At 50.5% G+C, this 13,791-nt stretch overlaps 1 protein-coding gene across 2 annotated transcripts in view; it reads left to right on the top strand.

The window, feature by feature from the left end:
- Window positions 1–13,791, top strand: part of Ap3b2 (adaptor related protein complex 3 subunit beta 2) — a 32,497-nt gene that overhangs the window by 5,532 nt on the left and 13,174 nt on the right. For both annotated transcript variants that reach the window (XM_074061978.1, XM_074061979.1), the window contains exons 2-12: window positions 4,192–4,267; window positions 4,374–4,448; window positions 4,698–4,793; window positions 10,193–10,353; window positions 10,561–10,627; window positions 10,721–10,903; window positions 10,983–11,266; window positions 11,558–11,612; window positions 11,938–12,009; window positions 13,093–13,155; window positions 13,493–13,625. In XM_074061978.1, coding sequence (XP_073918079.1) covers window positions 4,192–4,267; window positions 4,374–4,448; window positions 4,698–4,793; window positions 10,193–10,353; window positions 10,561–10,627; window positions 10,721–10,903; window positions 10,983–11,266; window positions 11,558–11,612; window positions 11,938–12,009; window positions 13,093–13,155; window positions 13,493–13,625 — 1,265 coding nt within the window. The remainder of the gene's footprint in view (window positions 1–4,191; window positions 4,268–4,373; window positions 4,449–4,697; window positions 4,794–10,192; window positions 10,354–10,560; window positions 10,628–10,720; window positions 10,904–10,982; window positions 11,267–11,557; window positions 11,613–11,937; window positions 12,010–13,092; window positions 13,156–13,492; window positions 13,626–13,791) is intronic.

Here is a 13,791-nt window from a genome sequence, read left to right as displayed (position 1 = left end):
GCTCACCTGTGTTCACTGCTTTTTAATTTCTGCCATCGAGATAGTTCTCGAGGCTGGCTTTGTGCACCTGGTCCTGACGCTGCAGTTTCCAGGTCACCGGGTCCGTGCGCAGCTGGGTGCACAGCTGGTGGGTGTGGGATTGCCCCGGCACTGGGAGCGGTCGCTGCCACGCAGCTTGGGTAGGCTATGTGACACGTTCGTGAGTTCATTCATCACTGTCTTCTGGTGTGGGTGAGCAGGTTGGTCACTGGCCAGAGACTTGGCTGGGGAGCACTCACTCACGGCTCACTTGCCGAGTGGGAACAGCGCGGAGATGAGTCTCTCTGGTGCAGCAAGCAGATGGCCTTGCGCTGTGGCCTTGACCATGACTACTGGACACGGGTCTTACACATTTATATCAGGTTTTTTTTTTGACAGCACTGGGGTGTGAACACAGGGCCTCACCCTTGCCAGGCAACACTCTATCATGTGGACCACTCCTCCAGCTTTATACCAGTTTTTAAAATCAGTTTTGAATACTAAACTTTTCTTCACCGTATTTCAAATATTTACCCTTTTGTTGCTATAGTGGGCTGAATTATCTCCTCCCCACACATTTTTATGTTGAAGTGCTGGCCCCCAGTACCTTGGAGCATTCCCTTACTTGGAAGCGGTGATTAAGCTACAGTGAGGTCATCAGGGTTGGCCCTAATCTAATAGGACTGGGGTCTTTTGATAAGAAGAGGGAATTCAGACAGAGGAACTCACAAGGGAAGACCATGCAAAGGCAGGAGAACAGTCACAAGAGAGAAAAAGCAGAGGACATTTCACTTCTGGTCACCAAAATGTGTGAGGCTTTCCCTCCACCAGCAACCAGTTCTCTGGCAGACATCAACTGGATGTCTTAGAAGGCAGGTTCATTTTGACACTGTCCACCTGGAGAGTATGTCAGATCCACAGGCCAGTACATCAGTCCCACGCCCAGCTGGTGGCAGACGATAATTGCAAGCATTAGCTCATCACCCATTCTGATCAACCGGCCATAAACGGGGAGTCCCGAGGACCCCTGCCTCAGGCTTAGCTCTGTGACCAGCTCACAGAACTCAGGGAAACTGTTCTGTACTTACCCATTATTATAAAGGATGCAGGTGAATGTGGAGAGGTGTGAATTTCTGTGCCTTCTGTACCTTTGGGTTCCTGCGGACGTAGCATTACAGAGCTGTGGTTGACCATTGGTGCTCAACTCAACCTTCAACCGTCTCCCATCTTTGGAGGTTGGGACTCAAAGTCCCAACCTTCTAATGACAGAAGATGCTCCTGTCCCCAGGGAATGCTAAGGAATGTAGGTGCCATGTCACATATCCCATCAGTGAGGAACTGTGAAGGCCGTAGGAGTTCTTTGTCAGGGACTGGGGCCAAATAGGAGCTCTGTCTCAGAAATGGGAGGCAGAGATTAATTATTTTTTGTAGTATAATGGCTGTGTCAATTTGAACAACAGAGAGACTTTTTTTTTTTTTTTTTGCAGTACTGGGGCTTGAACTCAGAGCCTATACCTTGAGTCACTCCACCAGTCCTATTTTTTTTGGTGATGGGTTTTTTAGAGGTAGATCTCACAAACTGTTTGCCTGGACTGGCTTTGAACAGCAATCCTCCTGATCTCTGCCTCCTGAGTAGCTAAGATTATAGGCATGCTCACCAGCTTCTGGCTTGCTTTTTTTTTTTTCTCTTGAATTTATTTTTTATATACCAAAGTTAAAAAAAATTAAATGTAGGCATCTTGTTACTGATAATTTTATGATCTTAAAAATAACATTTCCTCCTTCCATATTTAAAAGTAACTTCTTAAGCAAATGTAGGGTTGATTCATGTATGAAATACATGCATAAGTTAAATTCTTCACTACACAGAAGCTCCAGCAGCATTTATCTGTTGGTGAGTTATTTAATCCTAATGTGTAAACTTAGATCCTTCTGTGAAATTTCTCCCTAGGACCTTTGGTCCTCTGTTTTTTTAACCTGACACCATACAGCTTTTATCATCGTCATGCTGCTTTATGTTTCAGTGTCTAGTAGGATGAGTTGCCTGTCATAATTCTCTTCCTTTCCCCAAAATATTCTCTAGAAAGCTTACCTTCTCATTTTCCCCCAGATAAATTTTGCTGCTACTTCACAAAATTTGACAAAAATGTCCTTTTGAAATCTCAGTGCATGTTGCAGAAAGTTTATAGGTTGGTCAAAGCCACTGCTTTTATTCTCCTCAGACTTGTACAAGGGTTCACTTGTTCATATATTTGTTTTTATAAGTTCCTCAAATGACTGTTGAATGTTGAGTGACAGGCCTGGCCTTTGTTGTCAGGCCCTCTGTGGAGTCTCTGGGACCTGTCCAGTCCTTGGAGTCAGTGTGATTGGTGAGGGCAAGACCTGTAGACACTCAGTGTGGGGCAAGGGTGCTCCACCTGCTCTCACACTGCTTCCCTTCTGTGGGTCTTCCTCCATCCACCTGGTCCTGCATCCTGAGCAAGGTCCACACCTCCCCTCCCTCAGCCCCTCCTTTCTCACCCGGCTCTGTCTCTGAAACAAAGTACCACAAACTAGGTGCTTAGAACAGTAGAAATTTACCATCTCCCAGTTCTGGAGGCCAGAAGTCTGAAATCAAGGTGGCAGCAGGGCTGGATTCCTCTAGGACTTCAGGGGCTTTTCCTTGCCCCTCCTTGCCTGGTGGTTTGCTGGCACTCTGGCATTGCCTGGCTTGTAGATACACCTTTCCAGTGTTCTGTCTTCACACAGTGTTCTCCTTGTGTCTGTGTCTCTTCGAGTGACTGTCTTACAAGAATACCAGAGGAGCCAGGCACTGGTGGCTCACACCTGTAATCCTAGTTACTCGAGGGGCAAAGATCAGGGGGCTCACAATTCGAGGCCAGCCCAGGCAAATAGTTCTCAAGACCCTATCTCAAAAATACCCAACACAAAAAAGGGTTGATGGAGTGACTCAAGTGGTAGAGCGCCTGCCTTCCAAGTGTCAGGCCCTGAGTTCAAACCCCAGTGCTGCCAAAAAACAAAACAAAACAAAAAAACCCAAGCGCTCACCTGTATTCCCAACACTGGCACTGGGGAGATTGAAGCAGGAGGATCAAGAGGCCAGTTTGGGTTACACAGAAAGTTGCAGGCCAGCCTGAGCTATGTCATGAGACCCTGTGTCAAAACAAACAAAAACCAAAACGCCAACGAAACACAAGACATATTGGACTAGGGACCCACTCTACTATAATATAACCTCATTTAACCTAAGTACAGATGGTGAGCCAGGTGTGGTGGTTCATGCCTGCAATCCCAGCTACTTGGGAGGCAAGGCAGGAGGATCAGAATTCAAGGCCAGCCCAGACAAAGTTAGGGAGATCCTGTTTCAGAAATTAAAAAAAAAACCAAACAAGTTGTTCTCGACCTCTCTGAGATGACCCACTTTCACTCCTGAATGTGTCTTTATTCTAATAAACTTTATAGCAATATCGTTCTCAATAGACTTTAGGTCTGTTTAAAACTTATTTCTTTCCTAATAAGCTTTAATGTCACTTTCACTAAAACAACAAACAAACAAAAGGGCTGGGGTTGTGGCTTGGGTGGTAGAGCACTTGCCTAGCGTGCACCAGGCTCTGGGTTTGCTCCCCAGTACAGAAGGGGGTGGGGTGGGTCCCTGACACAGGGGTTCCCCCTGTGACTTTTGACTTCACGATGGTGTGAGAGTGGTGTGTGTTCAGTAGAAACTACTTGGAATTTTGGTCCTTACTGGGCTAGCAATTCGCAGTAGCGTGCTTTCACCCCCGGCCCGACGGCAGGCTGACCCAGGGACGGCAGCAGGTTTGAGGGAGACTAGGCCACATGACGACGTATTAAACACATTTCTACTTAATGTAGCGCTGTGGTAAGTCAGGGCACATCTCTAATTACATCTTAATGAATGCTTCCAGATAAAGTCCCATCCTGAGGCAGGAGGGGTTAGGACTTTTGATGGGGAGACAAGATTCAGCACCTCACACTGGCTGGCCCACGTTTCTCGTGGCACCCCAAGTCTCCTAACCCGTGCTTTACCCCTCCACGGCTCTGCTCCCTGTCCTTCAGGCTCTCGCCTGAGCCTTCCTTTTCCATGTCCCTTCTTTGGTCGTTGATACCTCACCCCCACCCTTGGTCCTCAGTGACCTGTATGCATCTCACCAGGCATGATGACCTGAAGGAGATGCTGGACACTAACAAGGATTCCCTCAAGCTGGAGGCCATGAAGAGGATTGTGGCGGTGAGCAGGGAGGGAGCGGAAGTCCATGGAGGGGGACACCTTGGCATCTGTGGTCTCCTTTTCATCAGTGCCATGATTCCTCCCTCTCCGCCCCTGCTCTATCCAGATGATCGCCCGTGGGAAGAACGCCTCGGACCTATTTCCTGCAGTGGTGAAGAACGTAGCCTGTAAGAACATAGAGGTGAGCGCTCCCCATGGTGGGCTCTCCCGCCCCAGCAAGGCCAGGACCAAGCTCAAGCTGCCCGACCTGCCGGGGACTGGGGACTGTCCCTGAACCATATGCGGGTCAGGCTGAAGGACCTGAGGCCCCCTGGAGGAGTCTGTCTCCTGCTGGAAGAGTCTGTGCCCTCAGACGGCAGCTGGCTGTGTGGTGACGTCCCCGAGGGGGAGAGACCAGCCCCTGCTGAGAAACCCACTGTCCCTCCCCCAGGTGAAGAAGCTTGTGTACGTGTACCTGGTACGCTATGCTGAAGAGCAGCAAGACCTGGCCCTGCTGTCCATCTCCACCTTCCAACGTGGCCTGAAGGTCAGAGGTCTCCAAGCGCCTCCTTGGGCTGGGCCTCACTGGGGCCGTGTGGGAGGAGTGGGCTCCGGGAGCGGCCCCTTCCTGCATGTGAAAGTTGGAAGGGTCAGAGTCAGGGCCCAGCCAGGCCCTCAGGGAGTGGAGGCCAGACTCAGGGGGGCTGGAGAGGTAAAGTGGGAGGGCAGGGCCTGTGTCTCCCCACCTCTGAGGAGCCTGTGGTCATGGCTGTGTCTTAGTCTCCAACTATAGCTGAGTGAAACAGACTGGGCAATCTGTAAAGAATGGACATTTGCTCAACTCAGAGGCCACCTCTGGTGAGGGCCTTTTGCTGGTGGGGACTCTGAAAAGTCCCGAGGTGACCCAGGGTGTCACGTGGTGAGTGGGGTACACACAAAAGACTGAGCCAAGCTGGCTTTATAACAGATCCACTCTTGGGATAGCCCATGAACCCATCAGTTCAGAGCCCTCCTGACTCACCTGTTAAGAGGTGTCTTAAAGGTCCCACCTGGTCCTACCTGATGTTTATACCTCACAGTGGGGATTAAATTTTAACACAAGTTTTGGTGGAGACATTCAGACCACAGCAGGCTGCCTCCAGTGTGAATCGTGGGCTTCTGGAGACCCTCTCAGTCCTCACCTCCAGGTGTAACGATGTGAATTGTGGTCCAGTCAGGCGGGGGTCAGCCTTGTGAAAAAGGATTCTGATGACCGGGACTCCTCACCCCTGGGCCCTGGCAGGAACAGGCTCACTCATTCAGGAATCTGTAGACAGAACAATGGCTGTGAGAACCTTTTCTCCTGGAAGTTGCTAGGGAGGACAGAAGGGTTTGTGGAGAGCAAATGAGGTCCCCCGAGAAGAAAACAAAGTGTACCACACAGGAGAGATATCTCCTTGGGGGCTGACTCTAAGGTCACCACAGAGGACAAAACAAAAACACATTATCAAAACCAACCCTGAGGGTTCCATTTTCTGTAAGTTCTGTGCAACCAGTGATTCCTCCAGAGCGGGAAGAGCTGATGGCTGCCTCACAACACCTGTCTTTAAACACCTGCCTTATAGCTGTTGGGCTTTGGGAGGTGTTGGTGGTACTGGGGTTTGAACTCAGGGTTTTGTGGATTATTTATCGTAATGAAATGCAATCTGAGGCAGGCAGAAGTTGAAATCACCTAAGAAGAGGGGAGGGACAGCGGGAAGCCCTTTCAAATGTAGTGGGCTGAGTTCTGCGCTGTCTGAATTCTCAGTATTCTCACTTCTGCTCTGTTCTGTCCAGAACTGAGTTGAATTCATGTTAGCGGCATGCACAAGCCTCCAGTTGCTGTCCTGATGGTTTAAGTCCAGGGTGAAGGTTGCCTCTCTCTGTCCATACTGGACTTTCCAGCTCTGATTATAACCGCCGCCTCCCCTCCTTTCCACACTTGAGTTCAGACACCTGTGAGCAGGACTCTGAAATGCTTAGCTCATCTTTTCATAATCCAGAGATTCCGAAGGTTGCTGGGCAGACTGAGGATTGGCTCAAATCTAGAGCTCACTCTGCTTTTAATCTGTGGCTGCAGGAGGGCTGACAGAGTCTGCATGCATTTAGTAAGGGCTTGAGTGTCTCTGTGTCATCCATTCTGTTAGTCTTTTTACAAGTCAAAACCATGGCATCCATCTCAGGTTGGAAAATGCTCTTTTTGTTTGAATCAGAGGTTAAATTATTTTATAAAAACTATTCTGCTAATTGAGAGGCAGAGATTGGGAGGATTACAGTTCAAAGCCAGCCCAGGCAAAAAGTTAGTGAGACCACTATCTTAACATGCATGGTGGTGCATGTCTATAATTCCAGCTATGTAGGAGGCATAGGTAGGAGGATCTGGGTTTGAAACTGGCCCCAGGCAAGAATGCAAGACTCTATCTGAAAGATATAGCAAAAAAACAAAAAAACAGGCTGGCTGGGGGCCAAGTGGTAGAACACCTGCCTGGCAAGTGTGAGGCCCTAAGTTCAAGTCCCTTTCCCCTAAAAAAGAACCATTTTGGAATTTTGTACAAATTTGACATTCTTCTGTAGTTTCTACAGTCTATACCACCCCCCTTTAGAAAACCAGAGTTCATTTAGTCCAACTCAATGCAATAATTTCTTTTCTTTTTTTCATTTTTCTTTTATTATTCATATGTGCATACAAGGCTTGGGTCATTTCTCCCCTGCCCCCACCCCCTCCCTTACCACCCACTCCGCCCCCTCCCTCTCCCCCCCTCAATACCCAGCAGAAACTATTTTGCCCTTATTTCTAATCAATGCAATAATTTCTTAAAACAGCACTCTGCAAGCTTTCTATAACGTGCCAAATAGTATTGTGGGTTTTACAGCCTTACCATCGCAGCCATACAAGTTTGCACTTGTGGCACATAAGCAAGAGGGTACAGTTGTGTTCCAGTAAATCCTTACTTAAAACTAGGCAGCAGGTGGATTTGGCCCCAGGTCTATAGCCTGCCAGCCTTTGTTGTAGAATATCACTGACACATGGTCTCAGAGCCACAGGCACAGGGAACACTCCTTCACAAAGCCATGGGGCACACCGCTTGCTCCATCCAAACACAGTTACACCTGGGTTTTGTTTGTGTTGTGCAGTACTGGGGATTGAACTCAGAACCACTTGAGACACACTCCGGGTCCTCTTGCTTTTAGCTCACTTTTCACATAGGGTCTTGCATGTTTGCCTGGGCTGACCTTGGACTGCAATTCTGCTACTTCTGCCTCCAAAGTAGCTTGGCTTGTTGTTTGTTGTGTTGAAACTTACATAGCTATCCTTCCTTCCTTCCTTTTTCTTTTTTTAAATAGTACCAAGTTGAACTCAGGCCTTGAGCTTACTACGTAGGTGCTCTACCACTTGAGCCATTCTCCCCAGCCCTTTTTTGCTTTATTTTTCTGGATAGGGTCTCACGTTTGGCCTTGCTATTCTCCTTCCTTCCTTCTGTGTAGCAGGGATGGCAGGTGTGCCACCATGCTTTATTAGGATGGGGTCTTCCTAACTTTTTGCCTGGGCTGGCCTGGAGCTGTGATCAGCCCAGTCTCTGCCTCCTGACTAGGTGGCATTACAGCTGTGAGCCTCTGCATCTGGCCCCATAGCTATAATTTTTAAAAATTTATTTCAAGCATGGGTAAGGCCCTGGATTCAATCCCAGCACTGCAAAAAAAAATTTTTTTTTAAATTTCAGACTCACAAAAGGCATGTGCCCAAGAAGCCAGAGCCTCCTATGTATCTTCTATCATTCATATGCTTTTATTTATTCTTTTACTGCTTACTTATGCACTCCTAGACAAAATGTACTACTGTTTTATAAATGGAATCATACTATACCTGCATTTTGTTACAACTTGTTTTTTTTTGTTGTTGTTTTTACTGGTTTTTGGCCTGTGCTATGCACTGGAACTAGTTAGATCTGTCCAGGGTCCTCCTTTCTTTTTGTCTGCCCAGCCTGAAGCTGCGTTTTCTTCTTAGTGGACATCTCTGCAGTCACACCTCTGGTTGATAACCTGGGCCCTCCCACATCCTGTCATTGTGCAGATGATTCCTTGAAACCCCTAGGAAAATCTTACTATGCTTCATTTTACTGATTTAGCAGTGCCCAAACCAAGGCAATTCTTGCTTTTTTGCAGTATGAGGATTGAACCGAGGGCCTCAAGCCTGCGAGGCAAGTGCTCTACCACTGGGCTTCACCCCAGTCCTTTTTATTTTCTATTTTATTCTGACACATAGTCTTACTAACTTGCTTGGACCAGCCTCATGGTTTTCAGTCCTCTGTCTTTGCCTGCTGGGTAGTTGGGATTGCATGCGTTTACCACCGCACCCAGTCCAGCCAGGTGAATCTGAATTTTAATTTTGTCTCTCAATTGTGTGTCTTGAAGATACCGATAAGCTATTTGGACCAGAGCACCAACTCCAAATAACGTTTCCAAGTTGATACTGATCTGTTAGTAAAACCCTAAGAACATTTTATCAAGTTGCAGACCCATCTAACTGTACTATCAGCTGGCATTTTCCTTTTTTTTTTTTTTTTTTTTTTGTGGTTCTAGGGTTTGAACTCAGGGCCTGCACCTTGAGCCACTCCACCAGCCCTTTTTTTGTGATGGGTTTTTTCAAGATAGGGTGTCTTGAACTATTTCCCTGGGCTGGCTTTGAACTGTGATCCTTCTGATCTCTGCCTCCTGAGTAGCTAGGATTACAGGTGTGAGCCACTGGCACCCAGCAGCATTTTCCTTTCTTAATAAGAAGGATCTTATTCAATAGCAAGAAAAGTCCTAACATTTATCATATACAAAGGGCTATCGTGATACAGCCTGAATTCTATTCTTAAAATGCTTGCACATTAGATGAAACAAAAGGCCTGCATCAAAAATGGCAATACAGGACATGCTGTGTGAGACTCCCAGGAATGCCTTCGTGAAGTCAAGATACAGTTACTATCATTTACCACCCTAGATACCCCATCAAAAAGAAAAACAGGTACTGGAGGGTGTAGCTCAGTGATGAGTGCTTGCCTAGTGCTCCAGGCCTGGGTTTAATCCCCTCAGCACCACAAAAAAAGAAAGAAAACCTTTTGTGATTACAGTCATTTCCAAGTAAAATGTTAAGGGCTGTCGGAGTGGCTCAAGTGGTAGAATGCCTGCCTTGCAAGTGCGAGGCCCTGAGTTCAAACTCCACTGCCTAAGTACAAAAAAGAAAATCAAGTGTCAGTAGTTGATGTGATATGAAGTTCTCTCTGAGAAAGTACAGACGCCTGCTTTTTTAGTAAATGCTCCTAAACCTCCTGTTTAAAACTCAGTTCCAGAATTTGGCCAGGAATAATCATCAACTTCACCTGCAGTCCTGCAGCTCTTTCTCCATTTTAGAAAATCAGGGTAGCACATATCTTTCTGTAACATTCCAGCATTTCCCCCATTTTCCATCATTCTCTGCCAGCAGCGAGAAGACAGCCCTAAGCTCCATGGCTGTCACACAGTGGAGCCAGTGCTCAGATCGGGTGTGTAGAGGAGGGGCCCACGCACCTATTCTGTTTTAAACACTGTGGAAGAAGAGTACTCTTTGAGAGGCTGCTGGGAGAGAGGCGGGTGACAGTGAGCTCTGGAAGAGACCAGCCTGCATTTGCTGGCAGTCACCTTAGCGTAAACACAAGACACCCCCACGACTAAGGAACTGGAAGTGCTTCAGGAACTCTAGGGCAGCGCTACCTCTTGCCACACCTGTTCAGGTGTGAGGTTTCTGAAGCCAGAGCCCCCAGGTACCCAGCTCTGGCATGTCATCAGCCTCAGGGCAGGAGGTGGTAGGCAGTAGCCAGGGATAGTGATTCCCAAAGGTGCATGGCCTCCCCATCCAGGACACCTGGTTCCCTCTCACGGCTGTGACTGCATGTGTGCCCTTAGGATCCCAACCAGCTGATCCGTGCCAGTGCCCTGCGCGTTCTCTCTAGCATCCGTGTGCCCATCATAGTACCCATCATGATGCTGGCCATCAAGGAAGCCGCCTCAGACATGTCGCCCTACGTGCGCAAAACGGCAGCCCATGCCATCCCCAAACTCTACAGGTACGCCCGGATTGCCCCTCAGGGGACTGGCTCTTAAGCCCCCAGCCACCTCTGCCCTCTGCCAAGTCTTGGCTGCTCCCCACGTGGCTTGAGAGGGAAGACAGTAGGGTGGGGCTCACCCCCCTTTAGGAACAGGGGGTGTGCAGGTGACATGGCTCGGGCGGCTGGGGCAGGAGAGGCAAATGCTGTCAACACTCTCTCCCCCAGTTTGGACTCTGACCAGAAGGACCAGTTGATAGAGGTCATTGAGAAGCTTCTGGCGGACAAGACCACGGTGGGTGCATCAGGGACTGCGGGGCGAGCTGCGAATCGGCACCGGGCAGTGCGGGACCCAGGTCTGGTTCCCTTCCTTGCCTGTGTGCCTCAGCTGGTGGCCGGCAGCGTGGTGATGGCCTTCGAGGAGGTGTGCCCGGAGCGCATCGACCTCATTCACAAAAACTACCGCAAGCTGTGCAACCTGCTCATCGACGTGGAGGAGTGGGGCCAGGTGGTCATCATCAGCATGCTGACCCGCTACGCGCGCACGCAGTTCCTGAGCCCCACGCAGAACGTGAGTGACCGGGCCCAGCGGGCGGGAGGGTCGCGGGGAGTCGCCCGCGGCCCACCTGTGCCCCACAACCCTCTCCCAGGAGTCCCTGCTGGAGGAGAGCCCCGAGAAGGCCTTCTACGGCTCGGAGGAGGACGACGCCAAGGCTCCGGGGTCCGAGGCGGAGGCCGCCGCGGCGCTCCCTGCCCGGAAGCCCTACATCATGGACCCCGACCACCGGCTGCTGCTGCGCAACACCAAGCCGCTGCTGCAGAGCCGCAGCGCCGCGGTGGTCATGGCGGTGGCGCAGCTCTACTTCCACCTGGCGCCCAAGGCGGAGGTGGGCGTCATCGCCAAGGCGCTCGTGCGTCTGCTGCGCAGCCACAGGTGCGATGACCCCCGCCCCCGGGCCGCCCCGCCTCGCCCCGCCCCCGGGCCGCCCCGCCCCCGGGCCGCCTCGCCCCCGGGCCCTGAACTCGGGGGCAGCAGACGCAAGATGACGCCCACCTCTGTTGGCAGCTAGTCCTCCTCCCCTAGCATCCTCCTCACTCCACGGTCACTCACTCCTGCCTCTCCCATGTTTCCTTCTCCCCACCCCCGCCTACTTGTCTTTCCCTGCCCTGCTGCCCCCTGTCTCCACCGAGGGGCCGGGAGCCCTCTGACCTCCCCTCTCCACAGTGAGGTGCAGTATGTAGTGCTCCAGAATGTGGCTACCATGTCCATCAAACGCCGGGTGAGCACATGACCCAGGCCTGCTATGCCTGACCAGGGTCAGCTCTTTCAGGACCTAGGGTGATGCTGGGGCAGAGGGTGGGGGCTGGGGAACTACCAGGCCAAGATGGGAATTGCCTTGGCTGTGCACAGATGGGGGAAGGGGGTGATCCCAAATGCATGCTAGGAGAGGGCCTGGATCCTGAGGGGCCACTGAGGGGCGAATGCCCAGTGAAGAAAGGTGCGTCAGATCTGAGATGTGGAGGGGAGGGCAGTGTGGAGGGCCCAGTGTCGGGATAGGCTGACCCGGGCTGCACTGGAGCTCCGTGGGTTCCCCTCTTGTGCAGGGTATGTTTGAGCCCTACCTGAAGAGCTTCTACATCAGGTCCACTGACCCCACCCAGATCAAGATCCTGAAGGTGAGTGATGGAGGGCATGCGGTATGGCACCCCCACCCCCCAGCCTGTTTCTGCGGCTGAGCCCAGGGCTGAGACAGCTGCAGACGTCCTTTTGCCTGGTGTCCTCCAGGGTCTCTAAGCAGAAAAAGTAACTTGGTTTTCATAATAACCGTAAGAAGTGTGTATTAGGTGCATTTGATGTTAAAAAACCAGACAAAACATAGATTGAAGGAAACGAGGGCACTGAGAGCACTACCCCGAGGTCACAGGACTGCCGATTCCAAGGCTCAGGCTTCCCACTGAGGTTTTCTGTCTCTCGCTCACACACCTGGGCTTTCATGGAAAAGTACCAAGAGGAGAAGTGCCCCGCCCCAAGGCTCCATCCCACTCCTGACGTGTCAGCCATTACCGGTGGATTTCCTTCAGTAAGGGTTAACTCTCACAGAACATTTGCTGTGTATGTAGCTCATTGTTCCCGGATTCGAGATGGAGCAAAATAATCAGAACCCGGCCCTCAGTTGGGTTGGGAGGAGACATTAATCAGCTAATCGAAAAATGAATGTAAAATCCAGTTATGGAAATAAGGCAAGAAACAAGTGTGAAGTAGGGGGAGGGAGAGCTCACCTGGTCCTGTCGGCGAAGTTTTCCTTGAGATGATGAGGTTTGAGCCGAGACTTGAGAAATGAATGCACATTACCTAGGTAGATGCAGGGGTCAGAAATGGCAGAACTGCGCCAGTCAGGGAGCAGCATCTGAGGAGACCCTGAAGAAGGACAGGGGAATGACTGAAGCATAAAAGGGAAGGGAGAGTGGTGGGAGGTGAGAGATGGATGGGTCAGATCATTTAGGGGCTTACAGGTGCTGGTCAAGACCTTGCTCTCTATCCTAAAAGCAACAGGAAGCCTTAGGTTTCTAATGGAGGAGATATGATACCGTAAGCCCTGTGTCAGGGAGTCCATGTAAGAGGAAGCTGTTCCTCCTACATTCTGGACACGGAAAGCGTGCTTTGGGCTGTGAGGAAGGTGGTTTTCTGGTGTGTGAAGTGTGTTGTGAACGCACAGAAGACGCCGTGGCCACTCTTCCCTCTGTCCGCTCTCACTGCAGCTGGAAGTGCTGACCAACCTGGCCAATGAGACCAACATTCCCACCGTCCTGCGGGAATTCCAGGTACAGGCCAGGGGGCAACTCCTAGCCAGAGGGTTCAGGAGAGGCACCCTTCAGACTCTTGTGCTCAGTGAGAAGTGCCCTGGCGCGTCACGTCTTCCCTTAAGAGCCCAAAGCTGGTGAAACTGTTGTCTCAGGTCCCTCTTCCAGTGCCTTCTGCCAGCTTTGGGCTGAGGAGTCCCTGGATGGACCAGTGGGTGTCACTCTTTTCCAAGATTTAGTATCTGAATGATGAGGCATAAAATGAGGGATCCCAGTCTTCCTGAAGGTCACCTCGAGCCTGCAGAGTCACTGGGGGGTCACTGTCTACCTGGGGTCACTCTGTCGTGATGTCCCATAGACCTACATCCGCAGCATGGACAAAGACTTTGTGGCAGCCACGATCCAGGCCATTGGACGCTGTGCAACGAACATAGGCCGAGTCCGTGACACCTGCCTGAATGGCCTGGTGCAGCTTCTGTCCAACCGTGATGGTCAGTGTTTGCCTGTAGGTCTGGCCTGTCTGTCTTGGTACAAGGTGTGTCCATTGGTCTGTGTGCCTCAATTAGTATTCAGGCGTTCCTATACCTTTCAGGGCTAATAAAGAAGTATAGGTGCACTGGACACTGGTGGTTCACGCCTGTAATCTTAGCTACTCAG

The sequence above is a fragment of the Castor canadensis genome, chromosome 19, assembly GCF_047511655.1.
Source record: "Castor canadensis chromosome 19, mCasCan1.hap1v2, whole genome shotgun sequence".
Classification (NCBI taxonomy): domain Eukaryota; kingdom Metazoa; phylum Chordata; class Mammalia; order Rodentia; family Castoridae; genus Castor; species Castor canadensis.
Note: the sequence above shows the minus strand (reverse complement) of the source record. Positions and strands in the feature narration are given on the sequence as shown.